At 46.3% G+C, this 26,623-nt stretch overlaps 1 protein-coding gene across 2 annotated transcripts in view; it reads left to right on the top strand.

The window, feature by feature from the left end:
- EPHB1 (EPH receptor B1) overlaps positions 1-26,623 on the top strand; it is a 422,752-nt gene that overhangs the window by 321,505 nt on the left and 74,624 nt on the right. For both annotated transcript variants that reach the window (XR_013960832.1, XM_080672572.1), the window contains exons 6-9: positions 10,979-11,103; positions 18,423-18,585; positions 20,987-21,095; positions 21,911-21,975. Coding sequence is in view for 1 of the 2 variants with exons in the window: in XM_080672572.1 (XP_080528698.1) it covers positions 10,979-11,103; positions 18,423-18,585; positions 20,987-21,095; positions 21,911-21,975 (462 nt within the window). In the remaining variant the exon portion in view is untranslated. The remainder of the gene's footprint in view (positions 1-10,978; positions 11,104-18,422; positions 18,586-20,986; positions 21,096-21,910; positions 21,976-26,623) is intronic.

Raw genomic sequence — 26,623 nt, 5'->3', positions numbered from 1 at the left:
TGGCTGCTGGAGAGCAGACCCTCCAGGAAGTTGATTGACCGTGGGTCTCTCTTGGGTTAAATTTTGCTGGTTGTATCTTATGAAAATATAAAGGCAACTCATGCCTGAGGGTAAGGGGAGAATTATCAATTATGTTATTGCAAAGTAGGAACTTAAGCTGGTTAATGAGGGATATGAATGAAGGAGAGGCTGATGCATTGGGTAGAAGTCAAGACTGAGAGAGCCAGATGAGGCCAACAGAGTGGGCTCATGAGAGGTCACGGTCAAGAAGCAGAATAGTTGCATTTGTGGCTTTGAAAATGGAGCAACTTCAGGTGAGGCCAAATCCAAGTGTGCAAAGGGAATGGGCAGACATGGAAGAGTTGAGGGGGTCAGGGAACAGAGAGTGTGCTATTCAAGTGGATGTTAAAGTCATCCCCAGGAGGGCCACGCTCAGGATGGAGACAAAGACAGAGCTGGAAGCCCAAGTCTTCAACAAGTTGGAGAGTGATGGTGGGAGGCAGATCACAAGTGGTCTCAAGCTGGGAGAGTGGCAGCCCGGCCAATGGCATTTGTTAGAGGGTATAGGAGATGGTGAGCAATGGGGTGGAAGAGATGACAGGGAACAGTACACAGCCCAGTTCCTGACCTTGAGGTGTGCCTAGTGTAAAATCATAAACTGCCACACTTGAGAGGGCTGGAGAGTAGAGGTATCCTGGGGAGTCAGGGTCAAGGGGACCCTTGTGGGGATGGTGGTGTGCAGAGTGGGGCTGAAAGCTGGACATTGCAGAGTGGAAACTTGCCTGCAGGAGGAAGGGCTCCTTAAGGCCAAGACACTTAGACCTCAGGCCCAGGAGGACAGTCACAGTCCAGCTCCCCTGCCCATTGCCGGTGGCAGTGATGTCAGCCTTAGGGTGGTGGTGGTGGGTCCCCCAGCTGTAATGCGTGCTCTGCTGAACATGGGTGCATGAGAGCCAGGGAGTAAGGGGCACACAACCTCTCTCCTGAGGCTGCCCCAGTGCCAGTGTTTCCAGTGAACTGCCTTCTGTGAATAAACAGTCAACAAACCAGAGCTGCCCCTGCTCTGGTCCCACACCTAGGAAGGCTGGCTCGCCTGCGGGAGGCGGAGCTAAGTGCTCCCCAGCTGCCACATGAGCCCTGATGGGTCTATCTTCAGCAGCCCTCATAGCCACCCTGGGGTGCCTGCTTAGGCCAGGCATCACCTGACATTTACCTGTATACACCCACTCATCTCTTCACATCCTCCTGCCTCCACAGGGCTGCGGGGTTCTTGTTTGCTGTCCTTTCCTGGTATACCTTCTGGTTACCCCAGCAAGAAGGAGGAGCCAGGAGAGGGGATCCAGGAGGCAGGAGGGACCTCAGGACCCCACTAGCCAGGATGCCACCTCCTCTGGCATAGGGCTGTGCACACTTCCACCTCTGTGGGGACCCCTGACCTCCCTGAGGGATCAGGCAGCATTTATCCATGAGTGATGTGATCCTGCCTCCCTTCCCCTGTGCTGAGCATCCTGATCCCTGAAAAGGCTGGGTGTGTGAGTGTAGGGGAGGAAAGAGAGGGCCCACACTGGGACAGGAGGCTATTTCTGGCTCTGCCCTAGACTGCTGAGGACTTAGAAGAGCCATTTTCCCTCTCTCTCCCTCAGTGCTCTAATCCATACATTGTTAGAGTTGACAGAAAACTAAATGACCTCAGATGTTCTTTCAAAATGGAACATTCTGATTTCCAGATTTCTAGACAAACAGTTCTCACACTGGCGCCTGCATCAGGGTCCCCTAGAGGGCTCGTTAAAACACAGATTGCTGAGCCACACTCCCTGAGTTTCTGATTCAGTAAACCTGGGTGGAGCTCCAGATCCCGCCTTTTCTACCAGTTCCCAGGTGATGCTGATCGGGGACCACATTTCGGAAGCCATCAGGGACAGGTGGATGATCCCAATAAATACACCTCCCCTACCCCGAGACAGAAGCAGTATCAGAAACGAAGGCTTCTGCTATTAACCTACATCCCTACAGCAGCCCCCAACCCCTAGTTGTCACACTTCCTTGGCTTAGAACCAAACACATGAAGGAGGCCCCTGTCTGGGGGTGAGGGGATGACTCAGTCACTCAGTCCTGAAGCCTCCTTTTCTCTCCCTTCCCCACATCATTGAACTCATGACGAGACTCAGCCAATATTCTACAGTGGTGTCAAACAGATGCCACCTGCCCACAGCAGGCCTCTGTTCCAAGGTAACTCCAAGGTAGAGAGGGAGAGTGGAAGGGGTGTCAGGGTCATCTCAAGGCACAGCCCACAGCAAAAGCCAAGAAGCCAATGTCCACAGTAGGGAACAACAATTAGAAAAATAATTACTTCTGCTTTCGTATTCATACCCAGTCTCCAAACTAATTGCTTATTTGTTTAATCTACTTTGACCACAAGCGTTACTGCACCAAAAATATTTAATGAGTCAGGCCTCCTAATGTAAAATTCCAGCATATTTGTGCAATGAAATGAATTTTCATCAAGAGAGGGAGGACCTGTTATCTAAGTACCTTCTCAAAAGAGTTATCGCCTAAAATAGAAATGTCAGAGGAAGCAACTGATCTATGCACAATTCATCACATGATTCATCTTTTGCAGTTTATTTGTGTGTAAACTGTTCTTCTTTGTCATCAGTACTAGTGGGCCTGCAGTCTTTAGCTAACATTTAAATGTAGATATTTTTTTCTAAGAATGTGTGTCAGCCCTAGCTGTTTTGGCACAGCAGATAGAGTGTTGGCCTGCAGACTGAAGGTTTGGTTTGAGGGTTTGATTCTGGTCAAGGGCACGTACCTGGGTTGCAGGCTTGATCCCTGGCCCAGTCAGGTGTGTGTGGGAGGCAACCAGTCAATGTTGTCTACCTTGCATTGATGTTTCTCTCTCTCTCTCTGACTCTCTCCCTTCTATTCTCTCTCTCTCAAAAAAAAAAAAAATCAATGGAAAAAATATCCTCAGGTGAGGATTAACATCAACAACAACAACAACAAAAAAAACAAAGAATGTTTCATATAACCCACCACTCCCAACTTTTCACTCCAAACCTCACCACCCATACCTTTTAGGCATTCACAGCATTTAATCAGAGGCCTCAGGGGACTTCTGGAGGCTGCCTGGCATTTTGAGGTCTCTCTGTGGACCTTTCGGATTCTGGGTTGGGGAGATAGAAAATGGACTGGTTTCAGGGCTCTGGGGCTCCCACTTCTGATACACCCAGAGAAGCCCTGAATTATTCTGTATTTTTTGCACTAGGCTTCAAGGAAAATTTTGTTGGGAGAAAGGATTCCATAGCTCAAAAAGAAGAAAAGTTAGAAAACTACCAACATTAGGGTAACATTTCGCTGAAACATCCCAGTGAGATGGGGCTAGCCTGCCCCAGCCTCTCGGTTTCTGCCTGTACCCCCCTGCCCCAGTACTGCCAGGTTAGACCCACGTATCTTCCTCCCCAGGTGCCCACTGCAAAATCACAACCTGCCATCCCCCACCCACCCGCTGCCACATCTTTCTCCTTTAGAGGCCAAGATTCATGTTGAGTGCAGCTACGTGATTCTCTGATCCCTTTTACTTCTGATGTTTTCAGAGAAGATGCTGCAATCATTCCAGTGAAGGTAAACTTTTAGAGGCTAACACAGTGGGAAGAGGCTGAGACCATGACATCTGCCCTAAGGAATTGATTCCAGTGATGGAGAACACTGGAAAGCTAGATCAACATGCACTGTGTCCCAAGGCAGCAATTTCAGGCCATTGAGTTATTAAAGTAAGGGCTTTGAGTGGGAGGAGGGCAGGGTTGGTCTGGTGAGCCTGGCGGGGCAGGGCTAAGCCAAGGCACGGTGAGGCCTGGTTTGGGCCTGTCAAGGCTGGGTGGGGTTATGCTGAGAGGTGGCCAGAAGGGCTGGTCAAAAGACAGAGATCCCAAAAGCTGAGTTCTGCTGCGATATGGCGAGTAGAGGAGTTAAATGAGAGCAATGGCTTCCTGAGAGGGAACAGAGGGAGGCGATCTGGATGGGCCAGTGGCTGTCACATTGTCAAATTGAGAGAGGGAGTTGGGACTTTTCCCCATGGGGAGCCATTGAAGGTTCTTAAGCATCAGAAGAAGGTGGGTAAATTGAGCTTTAGAATGATTAACTGGCTGCAGTCAGTTGGAAGTGAAGAGGTAGACAGAGAGTTGGGACAGGACATTAGGTGTAAGGAGATACTGGTGGCAAGTCCAGGAGAAAGGTGGGGCTGAGCCAATAGAACCTTGTTGACTCCTGGGCCTGAACCCTAGCATAGGAAGGATGGGCAGTGGCACATCCCCTCCCCCTGAGTCACAAACAAGATCTCCTTGTCCTCAAGGACAGGGCACCCCATTGTTTATTTTCTAGATGTTACTTTCCAGAAAAACTCAACTGTGACCTCAGCTCCTAGGGCAGGTGAGAGGTGGCCTCAGAACAAGGCTGTCCCTGGAATGATTTTCACCCACAGAAGTACCCTTTTTTTCCCTTTAGATGAGATGTGCTGAACTCTGAAATTGGTTTCATATTTTTATAACCCTTCAAACATTTTACTCCAATAGATCAACTTGATTGTGAATGTATGGTGTTTTGCTATTATTTTTGTTTAAAACATAAATTGATGTCTTAAATAAAATAATTTAACATAATAAACTGTTATATGATTTATTATATCCCAAATGGATTATGGTTAAAACTGTATAAAGAATTACTTTGACACAAAAATCAATTAAGACATTAGGAAATAATTTTAATAAGCAAAGATAATACATTAGAATTTAGCAATTGTCCTGGGGGGGTGGGGAAACACCATTAACTTATTCTCACATTTTGAAATCTGAGATGCTTAATTGTTAAGGGGAGGTACCCCTATCAAATAAGGAAAGCGAAGTGAGGAAGAAGAAAACTTTGAATGTGACCAAGTCACTAACTAAATTAAAAGGTCAAGAAATGTTATAAACATAAAATTATGGGTTAGGTGAACCTAAGATATGACTTCAAGACTTCTGCCCAATACGATTCAGGGTCCAGCCAGGCCAGCGTGGCTCAGTGGTTGAGCATCAACCTATGAGCCAGGAGGTCATGGTTCAATTCCCAGTCAGGGCACATGCCCAGGTTGCAGGCTCGATCCCCGGTGTGGAGTGTGCAGGATGCAGCCAACCAGTGATTTTTCTCTCACACTGATGTTTCTATCTATCTCTCCCTCTCCCTTCCTCTCTGAAATTAAAATTAACTTCTAAGATATATTCACGCCACCATTTCAGATCCAGGATTGCAAGCCCTAGGTTCTCTTTTGGTGCCCTTCTTACAATCAGAGGGCTGGCTGATGGTCAGCCAGACCCCATCCCTGATGCCACCTGACAGTGACCTGTTTGGGCCAACACTTGTCCCGGGTCACCAGTGAGTTCTTTCCTAACTTGCAGCCCTGGCCATCCTGTCCCTACAATTTATCCACATCTCATTTGTCAGTCTAGGCGAGAACGTTCTGCGCCTTTTCTCTGCTATAAGTGATATACTATCTTGGATCTGTCTGCTTCAAAAGTGTTTCGGAAATGAGAGCTCCCCAAAGTCCTCCTGGGCAAAAACAAAGACAAGGACTCACTCACTCAAACTGCCTTTGTGTTGTCTTCATCCCTGAACCCCTTGAACAATGAGATTTGAAGTTGGAGTGTCTTTCTGCTTCAGATACATGAAAGGGCCTCTGCTATTGTCTCTCTCCTCAGACACTCCTGGTTCTGATTCTGCTCAAACCCTAGTTGATTTTTCCTCGGTGGCAGGCAGGCCACCACTCTTCATTGTTTCCCACTCTCCTCTTTGGATCCCAGCTTCCTGCTGGGCCAGCCTCTTTACCTGTTGAAGAAAGAGTGCAGGGCAGTTTTGATTCTGTGTGTTTTTTTTTGTTTGTTTGTTTGTTTTTTGGTGTTTTTTTTTTAGTATCTCCTTTTAAGGCCAAACACATCTTTCTTGAGCTTTCCATACCTTCTTTCCAATTAGCCCCCAAACTAATTTTTTTTTTTTTTTACTTTTCCTACAGAAAGGTCCATATTTGCTTCTTTGCTAAATTTTAATAATTTTGTGAACTCTTTCTTTTCATTTCCTTTTTCTCAGTAGAATGCTTAATTTAATCAAAAGCGTTCTGTGTACCTGTGAGGGAGAGACTCTTTCAAGCATTAGATGACTAACTGTCCCTTCATTTGAGGATGCAAGTTTATGGAGAAAAGACAACTGGCCGGAACTTCTGGTTGGAACCAGCATTATTTATGGGTCACAGGGCAGCTTCTCTGAACTAATCTTCCCATCCCTCCTTAGCCTGCCTTCATTTTGCTAGGAGCAGTTGGTGTTTAAATGGATCCCTGAGCTCATTTTAATTTTCTCTTTTGTCTGAAGGGTTCATAGCATGTAAAACAGCACATCTAAATGTGGCGTTGCATTTGGAGAAGGAAAATAATAACAAATGTATCACTGTAGTTGATCACCAATGGCAGAGCACTAAATGTAAGCTGCCCCTGATTTTCAGGCAGCAAGAATAACGCTTTTTCACATTCTCCCATGTGCTAAGTCCCATCTCAACTAAAATGTAAGGCCTTTAGAATGACCTGTGTGAGGATAAAGTCTGCCGTGGGGTCTGTGAGCATCGTGTCATCTCCATAAATCTAAGAAATGCAGGCGGCAGGGAACTTCACCCTCTGGCAGCTTCTCCTGGATGTGGCCGCTGGGAGGTCCTTGCCATCTGTGTAACAGGGTCGTTTCTCTCAGTGGGTTTTGCCTATTGATTGCCTCTGGATCACCCTGCCCTGTGGTTGCCTCTTTACCATCTGACCCCATCTAGACTCCAAGGTCCTTTAGGACAGAGCTGTGATTTTCCTCTTTGTCCTTCTGTCCGCAACAATTAGATCAGGGGCCTGGCACAATGTTTGGCAAATACATTGAGTCTTGAATGATGGCTTTCCAGGGATTAGAGGCAAAGAAAAGGACTAAGCCCATCAAAATCCTCAGGTCGTTAGGGTTAATCTTTCCAATTTTTAATACATGATGCCTCAGCTCTCCAGGCAAAAGGACCCTGAAAAGCTGTATGGCACTGACATGATTAACAACATGGAAATCGTGTTTCACATGGATCTGAAATGATGCCTGCCCTGCACAGCAAGTGTGGCAGGGGGGCAGTTTCAGGGGGAGCCATCAGGATCCTGCAATGGTCTTACTGACTCTGGAAACTTCCTCACCTTCCCTGAAGTGCCTTCATGCTCTCCATATCTCTGCGCATGCACACGAGGTCTTGGAAAAGATGATCATGAGCCATCCACATGGTTAACCATCCAGCCTGTTGCTAAATCCATACTCAGTCCCTAGTTTCAGTTTTCGTGACTTAGCAGCTGGGTTCACACATTCTCTCCTCCGGGGAACACTGATTGCCACTTGGTTTCTAGGTGATCACATCTTCTCTTTCCTTTTACCTCGTTGGCCTTTTTTTTCTTGGGCCCCTTGGCTGTTTTCTCCTCATTTCCTGAATCTTCGAATATCTGTTTTACTCATTCTCTTGGGGATCTCTGTCAGTCCTGCTGTTTTCAGTATCTTTGAAATACTGATGATGCTAAATTTCTCTCTCCAGACTGAACCTCTTATACATGCTTTTGCCTTCCCAGCATCTACTCTGGGCCATCTTGGGCATCTTCCACCCATTAGAGCACTTGCTCTTTCCTCCCAGAATGCTTCTGCCTGATCTCAGTTTATGGCAGCCCCACTCTTCCAGTTGCTCAGGCCAAGACCTTGGAGTCATTTTGACTCTTCTGTTTCTTCCACATCCCACATCCATTGAGAAACTTTAAATGTATTAGATCATTCAGCTTTGCACACGGTCTCTGCATTCTGTTCTCAACACAGCATAGGGTGGTTCTGTTAACATGCAAGTCAGAGCATGTCACTCCCATGTTTATGAACCTCCCGTGACTCCCCACCTCACTCAGAATAGAATCCAAAGTCCTCTTAGTGTCCCTTAGGGTCCTACCCTTTGTGGTCTTGTTTCTGTTCCAGTCCCAATGGCTCTTTGTTATTCTCCTGAAACACCAGGCTGCTCCCATATCAGAAGCTTCGCCCTGGCCTCTTTCTCTCAAATAGTCTTCTCTCAGGTATTCTCCTGGCTCCCACCTCCCATCCTTCAACCCTATGTTCCTGCATCTACTGCTCAGGCAAGGCCTTGCTGACCTCATGGTTTAGAATTGCAGCCTTCTCCTGGCCAGTCTCTGACATTTTGCCTTTCTGTATTCCTCCTCTTCTCCATTTTTTCCCTGTTGTACTTAATATGTTTAACATAGCTTAGGACTGATTGATTTATTATATCTAGTCTCTGAATCCTTCCACTAGAAAATAAGTTCTGCAAGGGCAGGAAATTTTATTTAATTCACTACGGAATCCCTAGAACTTAGAATGGTGACTGGCACGTGGTTGATGCTCAATAAACATTTGTTTCATTAATTAATTAATGAATTGATCCATGATACTAAGTTGGGTAGAAGATATGATGCATCTGATGTTTCAATCAGGATAAAAATTTATTCCAAATTACTAGATTAATAGGCCAAATTTAACACTGTAAAGGTAAAGTGATCCATGTAAATCCTTGTAATCAAAAGCCAACTCTAGACAGAAGATGAGGACCACACCATGGGAAAACCTACAGGTGATATTTGCCTATGATTTCAGAACTGAATAGCAGGGACTTGTCCTCAATCCAAAGGCTAATGGTCACATTCATAGATGTACAGTACCCAGATCTCGGTAGATATTAGTTTAGCACTAATGTTTGCTGCTCAAACAGCAGTGGGAGAATTGGGTTCACCTCTGGGCCTCGTGCCTAAAGAGAGATTTAGATAACATGAGCCCCATTTGGAAAACAGCCACCTCAAGTGGCAGCATATCCTGGGAGAAATGTTTATAGCATCCGGCCATTCTTTTCAGCAGAAAAGACTCGGGGGAGACCTAACTAGTTTCTGAAGCTATCTGACAAGCCATTCTGTGGAAAGGGAACATTGTATATTATTTCAGTTGGCAGAACTGAGACCAGCGGGAAGAAGACAGATTTCAGATAAGGATAAGGAAGACTGCAAATTGGTGAGAGTTACCCAAGTTTGGAGCAACAGCTCTAGGGGCAGTGAGCCTCCCATTGCTGGGGACAGAGCAGGGCTGAGTGGAGACTACTTGATAGGGAAACTGTAGGGGGATTCAGGACTGCATGACCTCAGGCCCTCCAGACACCAAGGTGGGATGGATGTGCCAGAGATTGGGAAAATGGGTTGTAAGCCAGAGGAGGCTGGACTAAAAGTCTGATCCTTCTGAAGAAGAGAGGAAAGGAAGGAGGATTGGGTAGGAAGAGCCTTGGACTGTGTTTGTGTTATAAGGAAGCATTGGAAAGGTCAAAGGGGAGTCTTTGAGTGAAAGTTGCCCATCCAAAGAGTCAGGAATAGGACTATTTTAGCATCCCGGCCACTCTCAGTCATTGGCTGGGAGCAACCTGTGGGAAGCAGGGCTCTCTGGGAATGTGATGATGGATTGCAGACCCAGCAGCTGGGGCCATTAGTCAATTATGCTCCCAGTAGTAGAAGCTCTGAGGGGGACATTTTTACGGCCACCACAAGGTCTCTAGTGGGAACTGTGCAAAGTCCCAGGTAGACACTCTGATTTTAATGTCTCATCACAACACTCTCACACTGTGCTCTCTTTATGGATCCCTGGACTGTGAGCATCTCAGAGCAAGTGCTCTGCATTGCCACCCTCTGCCCAGGGCCCATCACATACAGGGGCTCACTGAGGGTTCAGCAAGTGGTGGAGAATACATCCCCACCCCTCACCCCTCAGCATCTGTGACCTGGTAGCCTTGATCCATAATTTCAGGTCTTAGAGGGGAGTCTGTTAACTTAAATCAAGGATAGTAAATGTTGGTCAGCCACAGTCCCCAGGGAAAGCCTGTAGAGTGGAGTTTGTATGAGGAAACGACCTTCCTCGCTACAGAAGTGCCAGGACTAAACGGAACAGCCCCGGAGTGGAGCGCAGACTGAAGCCTCATCCATTACCCGCCTCTTCCCCTAGAAAGACAACCCTTATTTATTATTTCCAGACTGCTTTTATTTCACTTGCAACGTGTGGAAAATGTTGAATGGGGAAATAAATAACATTATTTCCAAACAGAGATTTCAGAATCACTTCACAGATTTTGGAATTATTATCCTGTTTCCAAATGTTTGGTTTGTGTATTGTTTCCTCATTTATATGTGCGAGCTCTTTATTGCAAATGTCCTCATTTGGAAAACTCTGACAGAAGTCTGAGAAAACTCTGTTGTTGGTCTGTTGAGAGATGCCTCCTCTCTTTCTTTAGAAATGCAGTGAAATCGTACATGTAGTCCCAGAAAAACGTTTGCTAGAACGTTCCTTTTTACTGCACAGCAATTCTGCACTGACCAGCTCCACTCCCTCACTATCCTCCCTTGCCTCCAGGTTCCCTTCCCTGCAATCACTCAGCTCATTACGGTAAGAGTTTCCTTCGACACCTTCTGCTCAAAAGCATTCCATTGCTCCTCTTGTCCTACTGTTTGAAGCCTAGGTGTATCCTTGTTGTCATGCCTTCCCTAATTGGCTTCAGCTTCCTCAGGCCATACTGTTTTTCCATGATTCCTCTGACCACCTCTTGTTTTGGTCAAGCCTTTCTCCCCCTTACCTAGAAGACACCACGTCCATTCCACCCCCTGCCCTCACACATGTTATCCTGCCCTAAATTATCACCTTTCATTCCTTTGTTATCAAACTCCATTCATTCTGCAACACACACAGGAAGTTCTCAGATCCAGTTCAGCTGATGGGAAAGAAAGGGCAGGGTTCAAACCCAATGACATTTCTCTTCCTTCTTATCTATGAAAGATGGCACCTCTCATGTAATTCAGGGTATGTTTATCTGTTCTGTCTCTTCCTCTCTCCACAGCCCCTTCCACTGTTCCCATCATGCACCAGGTCAGTGCCACCATGAGGAGCATCACCTTGTCATGGCCACAACCAGAGCAACCCAATGGCATCATCCTGGACTATGAAATCCGGTACTATGAGAAGGTGAGTCAGCTCTGTCTGCAGGCTTGCAAGACCCAGGGCCAGCCCCTGCTGCATGGGTATTGCCCAGCTGAGGGCACAAGGAAACAGGTTGGAGGAAGTCCTAAGGGAGGTAGCAATCTGGTGATAGAGGCCAGAGGCTCCCTGGGAGAGATCCCAGGTCTTCTCTGGCAAAAGCCTCCAAAATCCAGGCACTTTCTGTACCAACTCAAGAGAGAACCTTCCAACCCACCACCCTGCTGTCTGGACAGCTCACTGGGCTGGTATGGGCAGGACTGATCCCATTCCCCCAGTCATGTGCAGATACTACAAAACTGCCAGGGGTCCCCTGAACTTTTTGAAGATTTTATGGCTTTGTAGACTAGTTGTGTTGGCTTTTTTTTTCCAAAGTTTTTGATCAGGTACCTCAATATAAGATTGCTTACTTATAAATCATATGCATATACTACTGCACTTATATACTTATGAAGGTTTAAATATTTCAATGGAAATTTAAAAGAATGAGATAGAAATTAATAGGAATAGAAACTTATATAGTATCTTCCTTGACTGCTCTTTAGCAGCAGCTGCTGGGGGCTACAGCAGGGCCTGTGCTGCCAAGGCAGGAAAATGGTACCCTGTGGAGTTGTCCCTGGCCTATCTGTGGGAGAAGCAAGGACTTCCTCCCACCATCGTGAACTGCAGCATTTGCAAACTCCCAGGAAAATGCAGTGCTTTCTATACTGACCTAACAGTACATCATTTGTAAAATCACCAAATTCATTTATTTATTTGTTCAGCAATTTTTTTTATTGAGGGTCTGCTATTTGACAGGTACTATTATAGGCTATATTAGTGATCAAAACAAAGATTCCTCTCCTCAAGAGTCTTACTTTCCAATAACTGAGATAGACAATGAACAATGGATAATAACGAATGAAATCTAATAGTATGTTAGAAAATGAGTATTGTAAAAGAAAAAAGAAAAACCAAGCAGGGTAAATTGGACTAGTCGGGTCAGGTTCGGGGGTGGTATCAGTTGCAGAAATAAATGGATGGTAAATGTAGTCCTCTTGGAGAAGGTAAGTTCTAAGTGAAGACCTGAAGGAAGTAAGAGTGTTGTGAAGCAGATATCTGGGGGATAGAGAGCTTATGCAAAGGCCCTGAGGCGATATCATGACTGGTGATTCAAGGAGCAAGGAGACCAGCATGACTGGAGTGATTCGAGCAATGGGGAAATAGTAGACGGGAGAGAGGTAATCGGGGGAGGTGATAATCATGGGCCTTAAGAATTTGAGCTTTCCCACTGAATTAGATGGGGATCCATAGCAGGGTTAGGAGCAGAGGAGAGACAAAATCTGAAAGGATCATTTAGGTTCTTCGGTTGAAAATAAGCCTGCTAGATTGCAGTCATCTAAGACAAGAATGATGTTGGATTGAATCAGAGTGGAAGCAGAAAGCTGATAAGACATAGTCAATTTTCAGATATACAAACTAAAGGCAGAGCCAACAAGATTTCCAACAGGTTGGGTTTTGGATATGGGAGGTTTTAGCCTAGCCCACTAGAAGGATATAACCACCAGTGACTGAGAAAGGGATCACTGTGGGTAGAGCATGTTTGGGGTGAGGGAAGGGACAGAAGTTCAGCTCGATGTCTAAAATGCCTCTGGGATAGTCAAGTGGAGATGAGGAGTAGACAGCTAGATGTACAGGTCTGGAGTTCAGGAGAGAGGACCAGATTAGAGATGTCCATTTGGACATTGACCATATGTAGATATGTGAAAGCCTGGAGCCTGAGTGAGATTATCCAGTGGGTGAATGGAAACAAGATGGAGACCTGCAGCCCTCCAACATGGAGGCAGTGTTGGACAGAGGGGCACAACAGCACTGGGAAGCAGGAGGCCTTGCTTCCAGTGCCTTCCCTAACCAACCAGCCTTGCAGCTGCGGTCAAATTATTTCACCACCCTAGGTCACAGTTTTCACATTTGTGAAATGCTAATTTACCTCCCTGAAAGTGGACGGCCAGATGGATCACCAGTCTAGACTGTGAAGAGGGAGGCACTTCAGCCATTAGAGCTGAGCTTGCAAAGCAAGGTGGGGATCAGGCATCATTTTATTCATTTAGAGAATGTTGGGCTATGTAGACAGTTCATTCAGAAAATTCAGTGAATTGGGTATAAATTAAATCTAGATTTATAAGCAACTGTTATATCCTTTCAGCTTTGAATTTGGGGTCCTTATTTGCTAGATATATTTTTTTAATCAGTTAATAAACTAAATGTTGACTTTCCAGAATGTTTTGGACCAATCTGTTTGGACCAGTCAACCACATGACCTCATTTTGTCATCAAAGTTGACCTAACAGTTCAACAGAGTATCTTGTGAGGCCAATATATGGTATGATGTCAGAGTCACCAGTAAGGTTCCACCCAGCCCCACACATATGAATTTGAGCCTTGTAGTTTATGGGGGGGGGGGCGGGATTCCTCCTTAGTGTGCCCTTTTGGGTGCTAGGGGCTTCATTAACATTATATCCTTTGTCCCTCGCAACTCAATGTAGTAAATATTAGCATCATTGATATGAGTAAAAAAACAAACAAACAATTGTACAGAGAAGTTTTTAAAACCAAAAGCAAACAAAACTCATCCACAGTCACACAGCTAGGAAGTGAGCCCACAGCCTAGGTGCTTTGCCTTGAAGCCAGTGGTGGTGTTGGGAAGGGGCTGAATGCGTGGGAGACCACCTGCCCCCTTTCTCATCTGCTGTGCCAAGGGCAGTCAACCTTGGGGAAAGGGAGGGGGGAGGGCCTAACGACAGGCTCAAAACCATCCTGCCTGTGTCCCTTGGCTCCTCATTCCCCACCCACATCTAGGCTCCTCCACTGCCATTCCCTTCACATGCTACTTGCTCCCTTGAAAAACAGTAATTAACCTCCACTTCTGATGTTTTGAAGGAAGCTTATTCTCCCATTTCAGGCCACGTCCCTACTTCTCAGTAATTTATACTAATTATTAACAGACACACATGCACAGCAGCTCAATGCCTGAGGCAGCTTCCACACCTCATTGAAGCATATTATTGTCCACACTCCAGAGGATAGAATGCTTTTCTTGGGAACACAGAAGATTCTTTGCCAAAGCATTGATTACCATAGAACTTATAAAGTGCTTGACTATAAAATTGTTACATTGCCTTGACCATTCCTAATATGACTTAAGAAAAGACATTAGCTTGCAAGGGTATTTTCAAATAGCCACAATGACAATAATTCATCTTTATTGAGTGCCTATTATGTGTCAGATTTTCACAGATGTATTAGTTCTGACCCTTAAAAGAAAGATTCTTGAATGCCAGGTACAGTCCATTTATAGATGCACAGAACTAAGTCACAGAAAGGTTAAATGACTTACCCATGAACACACAGGTCACAGCTAGGGAGTCACAGAATCAGAACTATAGATATTTTTATTATATTTCAATGTATTCTAAGCTCAGCATAGAGCTGGATGTAATCATGTTGATGCTGAGGGTCTCATAATTTGTGTGGCTCCTGAAATAAAAGATTATATCTTAATTTTAAATCCAAATGCTTGTAACCAGATTTATTTGCCTACCTGCTCCACAAGGCCATGGAATCCTGGTCTTCAGAAGATACAAACACAAATAGAACTCAAACCTGAATTCAGTAGATGTCCTGAATTCAGTCCCCAAAAAGCAAAACCCATCATTTTTCCATCCTATGCCACTTCTTCTAAACTAGGAGTCAGCAAAATTTTTCTGCAAAGGACCCGGTAATAAATATTTTAGGCTTATGGGCCATAGAGTGTCTCTCCCAACTACTCAACTCTGCCTATGTAAAGCAAGAAAGCAGCCACAGGGAATATGTCAATAGATGGGCGTGGTTGGATTGTAATAAAACTTTATTTATAGATCAGATAGCAGGCTATGAGCTGTAGTTTTCCAGCCCCTGAAAACCCTCCCTGGTTCTCCTGCCCCACATTACACTCTTGGCTTGTGCTTGCGACACCTTCCAATCTCAGCTCTGTGAATGGAATCAGTGAGGCTTTCGCCACTTCCAACAGCTCATTAATAGAGAGCTCAGAAGCCATCGAGCTGATGACACTCCCATAGGCTTTCCCATGTTCATCTCTGTCTCCATTTTAATATATTTCCATTCATCATTCTCTCTTGTTTACTGTCTTGTAGCGCTTTTCACTCCTGGTGTCAGTGCTTGTAGGCAAACCATCGGAGAAGCATCTTCGTCTGCTCTCGGCTGTCTCAATGATGAAGCATTTAGACGTTTACTCACATTTCCTACTAACTGTTTAGGCCAGAACAGGGTGGTCCAGTCCTTGGGAGTTTCTACCCTGCAAATTTTAGGATCGTTTTCTCAGAAACTCTTTCAGGCCTTGGCAATACCTTGTGCTCAATCGATTATTTCAAATAACTGGCCTCAAGTATGCTATTTATTCATTTAGCACTGAATGGTTGAACACCTGGGGGTGCCAGCCCTGTGCTATGTGTTAGGGATGAAGAAATAAGGGAGACATGGTCTCTGCCCCCAATAGCTGCAGCCTCTATCTCCCACATACTTATAAAACCAGTCATAAGCAACAAAAAAAGCAACCTTGCCCTTCACTCTAATTTATTTGCCTGAAGTTGATTAATGGTTTTGAAGGGAACAAGGATGATACTCAATTTAACCACTGAATGTATGGATATAAAATGATAATAGGTTAATGTTTTGTCCTCAAAATTTAAATGCCAATACACTACAACACATTTTTTTCAGCAAAAGAGCTGCCTGGTCAATTCTTACTTCAAGCAGCGCATACTTCCATAGTTTCCAGTAAAACCAGAGAATTTAGGAAGCCACCTGGATTTATAGCAATTGGAGTTTGCCTTAACTTGCAAGGTGATGTGACTTTCATAGTTTCAGACTTCAGATCTCTAGTGTATCAATAGACAGTAATGACATCCCTTCTGCAGTGGACAGCCTTCTTTCTGCTGGATCTCTGGTTGGTGGAGGTGGTGGTGGTGGTGGTGGTGGTGGTGGTGGTGGTGGTGGAGAATCCATCTTCTTTTTAAAGTAGATCAAATGGCAGGTGGATAGTCCTTCCCCAAGCAGTCTCTCCCAGGCTCCAATGGATAACTCTTCTTTTAGGGTACACATGGGCCTCCGTAACTTTCAACTGTGTCGGTCCCTTACAACTGCATCCAAAGCATTCATCACCATCCTCAGGCAACCTACACTCCAGATATGCCCCAGTCACTTGCAGGCTCCTGAACTCCTTTAAGCTTTGTTTTTGCATGTTTTATTCTATTCTCATGGAATATTCTATTCAGTACTCCCTCCCCACATTAATCTATGTGGCTAATTTCTTTTATCCTTCAGAACTCAACTCATGTTGCCCTTCTCTGAGCCCTTCCCAACCCTGTTATCAGTCTGGGCTAAGTGACCCTCTGCTGTTCCCCCATCACTCCCTAAGTTGCCCTCTGCCAAGGCACTCGGTGAACACTGTTGTCATCATCTATTTATTTTCTGGTCCAGCCCCACAAGAGGTTGTCTTCCTAGAGGAGAGGACCATGCCTTGGTACCTGCAGCCCACATATGGCACCCAGCATATGATAGTGGGTCATAATTGTGACTGCCTGGCCAAATGAATGAACACACATCAGGCCACCTTTGACTTTGTGTAGGAGACTTTTACAAATTTCAAGATAATGGTAATTTCTTATCATTGTATTGTATTCTTCTGTCCAGGCTCAGTTCCCCATGTTTTGTCTGTCATTAGACTGAGGATGTGGCTTACAGGTCCCTCATCATCAACATTCCCCTCATTTGTCACCATGCCTAGAACTTGTCACAGAACCCCAGGCCTTCACATGGGACTTGGATTCTCCTCCCAGGAACTCAAGCTCTTCATTTTCACTGATGTCCCATTTTGCTCTAAGATTAATGGTGCAGACAGGGACAGGCTCAGACTTCAAACTCTTGCTCCTGTGCACTTAAAGTGAAGCCACAGTCTCCATCATGCTCATCTGGAAATGATCAGAGAGCAGGCTGGTGTATCCAAAGTAATGAGGGTGATATAAAATGATGAAAAACAGCAATGAGGAAGGTTTGTGGGCTAGAGTAGTGAGGGAAGCCTTCCTAGAAGAGGAGGCCTTGGCGGGTGGAGGCCTAAGGGATCTGGAGGGCACAGGGAAGCCCTGCACAGAGGCATTGCAGACTGGGAAAACAGCCTAAGCAAAGGCCTGGTGGCCAGTGTGTGGTCCTTGTAGGGGCAGCAAGGTGTCAATTTAGGGGCATATGAGATATGGGAATTTATTATGAGGGGCTTGTAAACCTAGATTTAGGAGTTTTGTTTTTATCTGATAATGGTTTTAGGGAAGGTAAGAGATCTTTAGGAAAGAATTTCGAATTTAGTGGGAAGGGTTTGGCAGAAAAGATGAGAAGCTACAAAATCCAGACACAAATCAAATGTTACATAAGATCAGCCACAAAGAGAGGAAGCAACTCTTTTAGGGCACTCATGATGGGCAGAGAAGCCAGAGGATGAGAAACACAGCAACATCTGTGCAAGCCAGAGGGTACATGTACAGATAACAGGAACTGTGAAGGACGGGGCAGAAGGAGTTGGAGAAAGTGACAGACAAGAGGGCGGGGCTAACCCCTAATGAGGACACAGGGGCTGCTCTCTGTGGAAAAGGGACATGCCTTCCTTGGAAGATGGTGGAGAGGGAACTGGAGGATAGGGACCCAGACAGACACGGGTCATGGTCAAGGCAGAAGCAGGTGTGGAAGCTACTCCAGCCTGGTCTCAATCTCTTCAGCAGAGTGGAAGTACTTGAGGGAACTTACAGAGTGGTCTTGGGCAGCCATTGTGAGGAGTGATCAGGGAGATCCTGAGTGAGGAGAGAAAAGGAAACATCTCAGCAGAAGCAAAGCCAAGAGAGGTAGGCATAGGGCAGCCCAGTGTGTCCAGTGAGCTCCTGCTGAGGTAGAGACTAGATAGGGTTTCACAAAGATGGTTGTGCTGTGTTTTCCTATCTCTGAACCCTGGAGAGGGGAGGAGCAGAAAATGACCCTGAGCCCCAAGCCAGGCCCTGAGAGCTCAGCATTTGCTCTGTAGCTACTCCATGGTCCAGAGCCAATTCTTTATTCCCTCAGTCCAGGACAGCCTGTCCCTATTCAGAGGGATGGCCTAGGGCTGGTGACAACTTCTAGCAGATCAGCAAAACCAAGAACTGGTGGAGCCTGGGTGCTCCAGGGTGGAGTGGGCTGGGGGTGCTGCACTCAGGAACAGGCCACTGACCATTACCCTTGCTCTTTTTCAGGAACACAATGAGTTCAACTCTTCCATGGCCAGGAGCCAAACCAACACAGCTCGGATCGACGGTCTGCGGCCAGGCATGGTGTATGTGGTGCAGGTGCGCGCCCGCACCGTGGCTGGCTACGGCAAGTTCAGCGGCAAGATGTGCTTCCAGACTCTGACGGATGGTAAGGGGTGGGCCAGTGACCTGGCACAGTGGGAGCAGTTCAGGGAGGAGAAGAAGCCCCACCCCAAAGAAGCTGCACTCGAGGCCAAGAGGCCAATCTCTACCTGCGTTGCAGAGGAATTCCCTTGGAAGGATTTGCCTCCCAATATGCTGTATAGGGAGATCTCTGTCTGAAATCCAGCCCATTTCTGTCCAATATCTGATGACTTGCCTTTGAAGGGTCTCTGAACAACATGGTCACTGCATGTGGTCCTGCAAGGGCACAGCAGTGAGACCCGCACCGGTCAGTGTGCCCTCCGGCCTTTGGATCAGGGCCCAGATGCCTGTCACTCCCACTTCACTCTGTTCTTGGGGGCTGGGAACTGAGCTCACAGCCTCATGTCATGAGCCCAGGTCTGCAGGGAGGGAATGGGGAGACAAAATGTGAGGTGTGGCAGTCCTATGAACCCAGCATCTCAGAATATGTGAGGCAACTTCATATGTGGCCCCAGAAGGTCCTGCTCAGACATCTGCCCACCGTTTTCCAAACTGTCCCAAGGCCGGAAAGCCTGTCACCAAAAATACTACCACTTTTCGGTTTTATTCATTCCCTATTATAATGATTTCCCCCACTCCTCTGAGACCACCCCCTTTAACACTTATGTAAAGGAGATTTCCCTGTAGCCTGAACATTGAGCCTGGGTATGTCTGCTTGGTTGTTCACTCGCTGTTTTCTTAGCCATTTACTATAGTGTAAGTCGTTTATCTACATATTATCTACATATCTATCTACATTTATTTATTCATTTATGAGCTATTTCCTGATAGTTTTCCAAATGTCAGTCTATTCCCAACCTCCCAAACTGAAAGCCTTTCATTTTTCCTTTATTACTTAAATTATATAGAAAGCAGGCTGCCCTTACATAACATTTTATTTTAGGCCAATACTCTTCAGCTAGGCACTTGACAGGGCTTGAGGCTTTCTAATGACACATTATATTTTTGACAATTTAAAAATTCACCAGGAAGATTTAAAAATCAGATGACCTCATATAAAAATCATAATAATCATTTTCTTGGGAACAGTTGTAAGGGGAGCCAGTGCTGGTGGGCGTTCCCGTGTGAGGCACTGCTGCCCCATGGGTGCCCACCACTTCCCAGTCATGTATTCCTGGGTGCTCTAGTGGGGGCTCTCTGGCGCCTGTAGGATTGGGAGTTGCAACCCATTTGGAGTTTATGTTAGATGAATTTTGAGTCATATTTTAAGGATGGTGAGACGGGGTGGGAAGGCGAGCCAGTTCATTCGGATTAATGATGCGGCCGGATTGAAAAGAACGCAGGCTGTCTTCTTTTCCTTTAGGACTCTGTCCCCTTTTTGCACCTCACTTACCATCTAGATTTATGGGCACTTTGGCATCAGGAGGTACACAGGATTAAAAGCCCAAAACTCAAAATGATCTGAGCACCGGTCTCTTGGCAATCCTGCTAGACAAATCAAGAAGTAACAGATTTCTCCCAAGAAGGCTATTCCTTTTACATTGGCAGTTAAGTTTTGTAAACCCAAGAGGGGCTAGATACAAGAGAGTTCTGGTAAGTGGCCAAATTCGGGAGTATTAATCTTAATGACTGAGGTTCACACATTGGTAGTAATTACGCTCATGGTAGCTTTGGGCCCCAAAGGCAGCACAAAGGTGAGTCTGAAGGTTGATCGAAGATGGGTCATTGGTGCAGGAGGACCTGTGGGAAGGTCACTTTGCTTTATGAAGTTTTTAATGTATAAAGACGTTGTTATAGACTCCTCACTGTGGTTCCTTGCTTTTTTTTTTTTTTTTTTTTTTTTTGCTTTTTTTGGCCAAATTAACTTTTTAAAAGCATGCATGTTACAGAAAGCTCTCAACAGAGGGAAACGGAAACTCTACCTTCAGTATTTAACACTGATTTTTAGAGAGTGGGAGGTTTTGACTCTGCTTGTCTTTAGCAGTCTTGTCTCCACCACAGACTTGAAGGCTGGTTCTCAAACATTGTTGGGGAACATAGGAATCACCCAGGGTGTTCGGTAAACATGCAGATACCCGCTCTTCACCCAGTGGTTCTGATTTCGGAGATGAGTAGGGGCCCAGAAATAGTCATGTTTAACAATTGGGCTTAAGATAGTCTGATGCAGGGCATGGAGAACCTCAGTTCAAAAGATATTGTCATTAGGGTTGCCCAATAAAACCGAGAACGGCCAGTTAAATTTGAATTTCAGATAAGCAAAGAATGTTTGGGGCATACTTAAATACTTACTTTTCATACATACACACACACACACACACACACACACATACACACACACGTATATATTGTGTCTTTGGATCATACATTGAGTACCAGCTGTATGCAAAGGGCACATAGGAAGATTCTAATGCCTCTTTCTTACCTAGCTGATTACAAGTCTGAGCTGCGGGAACAGCTGCCCCTGATTGCTGGCTCGGCGGCAGCCGGGGTTGTGTTTGTCGTGTCCTTGGTGGCCATCTCCATCGTCTGTAGCAGGTAGGCCCTCCGCTCCTGACTGCTCTCCTTGGACCCAGGAAGCCCCACATTCAGACCCCTCCCAGGTCATGCAGACTGGACAGGGCCTGACCATTCAACAGACACAGCTCTGCTCTCCCAGTCATCACTCCATGTCAATCCACAGGCAGCCTAGATCTCCAGATTGTTATCTCTGTGCCTGGGATAAAATCCTCTGTAAGAGCTGGGCAAAGCTATGAATCAACCCATCCATCTTCAAGCTTCATTTTAGGCAAGACTCTTAGCGCCCCTCGCACAAGACAGTTTTTCGGAGTGACAGTTACAAAATTGCATTTGACCCACTGGAGCATCCCAGCGTGTGCCTCAGCCCATCCTCTGGTTAAAGAGCCAAAGGCCTTGGCGGAGGGCATAAGGCAGCAGGCAGGAAGGGAGCCAAGGAGGAAAAGAGGAACTCCAAGTTCTGCAGAAGGGCTGGCCCTGAAGGCCTTGTGAATTTTTAATACTGTTGCTACTGCCTTCGGTGGTTAGCCCAGATTCTGCTGGGCAAAGGCCTATAGTGCTGCAGTGCAGCCAGAGTATAACAGGCATCCTCAGGAGTCTGCCCAAGCTCTGAAGGGGACCCACGGCTCCGCCTGGCCTGTAGACTTGAAAGCAGACCCATCTGCTCACAGTGGTGGGCAAGCTAGAGCGCTGGCCAAGACAAGAGCTACACGTAAACTCAGAGAAGCAGTTCCCCATCCCAGGAGATGTCTGTGTGAGCTCCCACTGGGACAGGAGGCCTGGGAGGAGGTCCCTGGAGCAGAGAGGCTGAGAGCTCCTCTTCCTTGTGTCCACAGGAAACGGGCTTACAGCAAGGAGGCTGTTTACAGTGACAAGCTGCAGCATTACAGCACGGGCCGAGGTGAGTAGAAAGCAGACCCCCACTGATCCCTGGAGAACCACTGAGTGGAGCAGGCAAGTGCTTGGAGAGCTCCTTATAGCCAGACTGGCTGGTCCCCACCACAGCCCCTCCCAGTGCCCGGTGGCCCAGCACCGCCTCTCTTTGCAGGTCCTTAGGGACCACAGGCTGCCTCCCCGTCTGCTGTCTGCCCATTGTGGGCACTCATTGGATGCCTGGCAAGCAGATTATCTTTTGCATTGATAAGCCCGTATAGGACAAGGAGTGCAGGGAAAGATTGGGTTTAGCAAGTCAATGAATCCTGAAGTCAGACACAGTGGCGAAAGATGGAGGGTTCCCTATTAACATCTTCCCCCTTATCTAATCCAGCTGAGCGGCTGGGGAATGAGTTAACCAAATTCACAGATAAGCCAGAGAACATGAATGTAGGGAATTAAAAGATAGCAGAGCCCAAGAGGCCAAAGTGTTTGGATATCTCCCAAGTATTTTCTTTTTAAAAGTACCTTAAAACTTTTCTTCACTCATTATCTTACTCTTAAAAATATATATATATATATATATATATATGATTTTTATAACTAAAACTGCTTCTCAGAAATGTGCAACATGAAGTCTTTTGTCAGAATTATTCTTTTATCTGTGTAATTACAGCATTGCAGAGTCTGAAAATGTCCCACTGGGTCAGCTGGGCCACCTTCCTTCCTCCAGGAAACGGTACCCTTAATCCTTACAGTGGACACGTTCTGTTTCTAAATAACTCCTTTCAAATTCCACGGATACCCTCCGCAATCTGTCCCAGCACTTTGTGTGCGCTGCCCAGGCTGCTTCTGTAAGCCTGCTCTCACCTAACACCCTCTGTTGAAGTGTAAGCCCTTTTCTCCCTGTTCACACAGCAGTGAACATGGAAAACAGGCCTTATCTACACACACACACACACACACACACACACACACACACACTGAGCATGCCTTCAGTGGACAGTTCTGGGAGCAAAAATGGGCTCAAAGGCAAAAGTTCTAAGGGATCAAACTCATCTCTTCACCAAGGTTACGTCTCCAGGACAGCCACACAGCAGCTTCGCCACGAAGGAACTCATGTTCAAGCATGGCCAGTGCTGGCTCGGGTTGTACAGTGGCCACTTGGTAGATGCGATCTCATTTTCCAGGGGCTTTCAACCTAAGACCAAGAAATTGCCAAGGACCAAGCCCCAAGCAGCTGGGCTGCTGTTCAGATAGTCATGGTTGGGAGGGAGGCATGGGCTCGGCTGGCTCAGAGGCACTGTGGTTCCACAGTGGTCCAGGCAGCCCCACATCAACAGTATAAACCAGGGGAGGGGATTCGATAGACTGGCCTCTCTCTAAATTCACACACACTGCTCCTGAAAAACTCAGAGTCCTGTTTACCATCACCCTCCCTTTTCCCCCTTCCAGGCTACCTTGGGCCTCCATTCTAACCAAATGTCACTGGTTTTAGAGGGGAAAACCCTATTGTGTTCTCTCCTTTCCTGCAGCCTGACTCTCTGCCTCACTGCAAAATCTGCAGATGCTTTTACTCATATTAACCTGTGCATTAACTGCTGACAGTGATTGTATCTGTGATTCCCAAGTGAAGGTACCCCCTCTAGGGTGCATCAGAATTACCTGCCCGCCTCCTGGCCTCTGCCTCAGGGTTCTGACATGCCCCCACCCAATGCTCTCTGCTCTTTGTTGCATTGAGAGCCACTGTAAAGTCCATTTCAGATTTAGCATCCTGCTAACTCTCCGGATGATACACGTAGAGATGGCCATGGGGGCACAACATTGGGAATATCATTTTGAAGACTAGAGATGGCCAAAGGTGAGAATGGGTTGCCCTAGGAGGGAGCTTCCATTTTAAAGGCATGCACATTAAGCCTTGTTATTGCTCCTTGGGTGGGGTATAGAGGGTCCCCAATCACCAAGTTGAGGTACTGCTTGGTGCCTTTTTGGGCACTTCAACCTGAGATCTGGCCATTTTTCTGCTGTGGAGGGACCAGCTCTGGTGGGCCACCACATGGTGCTGAAATGCACAAAGGTGCTCCCCAAGTGCTCACAGCCCTCCTCTGGGGATGGTGTCACATCTAATGCCCACAGCTTCCATGGTTCTCAGGGTTCACAGAAAATTCAAAACCAGTCTGCAGTAATCGTGGCCCTGCTGCACCCAGTGGGGACAGCTGAAGACACAGTGTTGACAAGCTGCACAGTTGCCACCCCGGGGACTCGGGGTGGATGCAGAATTCCTCATGGACCAGAGTCTATGTCCTTGGCTGCCGTAGAAGTCTGTCTTCTTTTTAATTCATTCACCTTTTATAAATGTCCTTCCCCTCTATTCATAACTTTTTCTCTTTTTATCCAGGCCTCCAACCTGGCTCTTCTGCGCCCCGTTCTCTAAACTCACAGTCTCATACACTGAGTTGCATTAGTGCATTTTCTCCTGTGGGCCTCGGTACCTCTGACTGAAGCTATTACTGTTGGAGCATCATAGTGTGAGGGCTGTAGAGCTAAGGGAGGACTTGGCACGTGTATAACAGAAGAGGAAAGGAGTCTCAGAGGGAGGATGGGCCTGGCCCAAGACCGGGCAGGGGTAGGAATGATTAGTTATGGAAAGCCTGCTCTGCTCCTTAGTTATGGAAAGCCTGCTCTGCTCCTTTATTCTGACTGCTCACTTCAACTCATCTAACCCTGACAACCTCTCCAGGACTTAGGCACTAATCTAGGGAGATAAACGACTTACCCAGGTCACAGGGTTCATAGGTGGCAGAGGTGGACTACACACCCTCTACCTCTGGCTGCAGAGCCCAAGATCTTCCCATGTTGCAATGGCTCAAGGTGCTGGGTAGTCAGGAGCATGTGATAATGGGATGAGGACTAATTCAAGGTGTCCTGGTTGGTGGTTTGTTACATCCTCCGCCCCCCCAGGTCCCAATGTAGGAGGCAGAAAGGTTCATAAAGCATGATGTGAATGTGCCTATACCTGGACCATCCATGTGTCTGTGTCTCCCTGTGCAATGTGACAGCAACCTCCAGGAGCACCCCAGCCTCATTCATCGGTGCCCAAGAGGGCCCTGCCTCTCTTCCCCGCAGGCAGGACATGTGGCACCATAGCCCGCCCTCCCAGACCTGCCTTCCAGGATGATGCGAAAGCTGAGGGAGACATCATCTAAATGTCTGCAAGTGGAATACCTTCCCTAGTGCAATGCAATGTGGCAGATCTGGTCAATTTGAGAACACAGTGCTCTCTGGGACACTGGTTTATGTCCATCCTCTGATAGACATGACAGGCATATGAAAGGGGAATTTGGATTTGGGTGAAAGAGACTACAGGGAAGGCAAAGAGGACCCAGGTTGCAGGGACTGGATAAAAAGAATAGTTATGAATAGAGGGGAAAGACATTTATAAAAGGTGAACTGAATTACAAAGAAGACAGACTTCTAAGGCAGCCAAAGGAAGGGAAAGTGTGCTGGATATGGTTCTGGTTGCTTGGATGGTAGTGCCCAGGAGCCCGAGGTTTGTGTTTAAGGATGGGTGGGTGGGGCTGTGGGTTTCCCATGTCCAGGAAGAGGCAGACACATGGTGTGCCCTCATGGTTTATTTATATGGGCCATTCTCAGTAGGTGTTTGCTAATTAAAAATTGCCTGGACAGGATGACCCAGGTGGCCAAGGTGGGCTTGGGAACCCATCTTAAAAAATGTTTCAGTTGATTCTGCATTTGGAAAACATTACTAGATACTTATGATACTTATAGGTAACTACACACTTGATAGTGGTTGACACCTCACTGATTTCTGAGTTGGATGGAGTGTGTAAGGTTGGGAAAGAGGAATGAATATAAAGGCTTGGTAAAGGGTTAAGGGCTTTCCAAAAGCAGTCCTGACAGAACCACCTCTGTGTTGCAGGCAACAGCAGATATAATCACAGGATTAATATGATTTGAGGAAAACAGAAACAAATAGGGTATATGCCCAACGGTTGTAGACTGGCCAACACTCACATTGTCAAATGGAGCAAGGGGGCAGAGCACTAAGATTACAGAACAGAAGGGCGAGCTTGATCCCTGCCAAATCTTGGAAGAGGCTGGAGCAGATGGGCTCTGGGCATTAAAAACTGAATTCTGTGATCATCAGGAACCATCACAGGATTATTAAGAAACAATAATGGGGCCCTCATGTCACTTACTAGGGTTACACAGTTAGTAAATTCAAGAGAAATTGCAGTTTATTTTGGCAAAAATACTTGATAATCTCTAAGGGAAAGCATTGTAAAGTGGGTACAGAGCTTGTCTTCATGTCGAAAGAAAGTGGGTTAGTGACTCTGTCAGCCAGGCAGGAAGTCACCGGTTTTATTCTAGTCCTTGTCCAATTCAATCTCTTGTTTGTTTGAGTGTTTTTTAAATTCATGAGTCAGGTGCAGGCCTAGGGATTCTTATCAAGTTTGTAGGTAACAGTTGGAGAGCAGAGCTAACACCGTAGAAGACAGAATCAAAATTCAGAACTATCCATCAACATTGAATGTTAATTAGAAATCTGTAAAATGAAATGTTGGAGGGATAAATCTAGAGTCTACTGTTTGGGTTAAAACAAAAAGGAAGTGGTATGAAAAAGGAGGAGACCTGGCTTGCTATTTGTGTGGAAA

Source organism: Plecotus auritus, assembly GCF_963455305.1.
Source record: "Plecotus auritus genome assembly, chromosome: 6".
Taxonomy (NCBI): domain Eukaryota; kingdom Metazoa; phylum Chordata; class Mammalia; order Chiroptera; family Vespertilionidae; genus Plecotus; species Plecotus auritus.
This window is presented reverse-complemented; position numbering and strand designations above follow the sequence as displayed.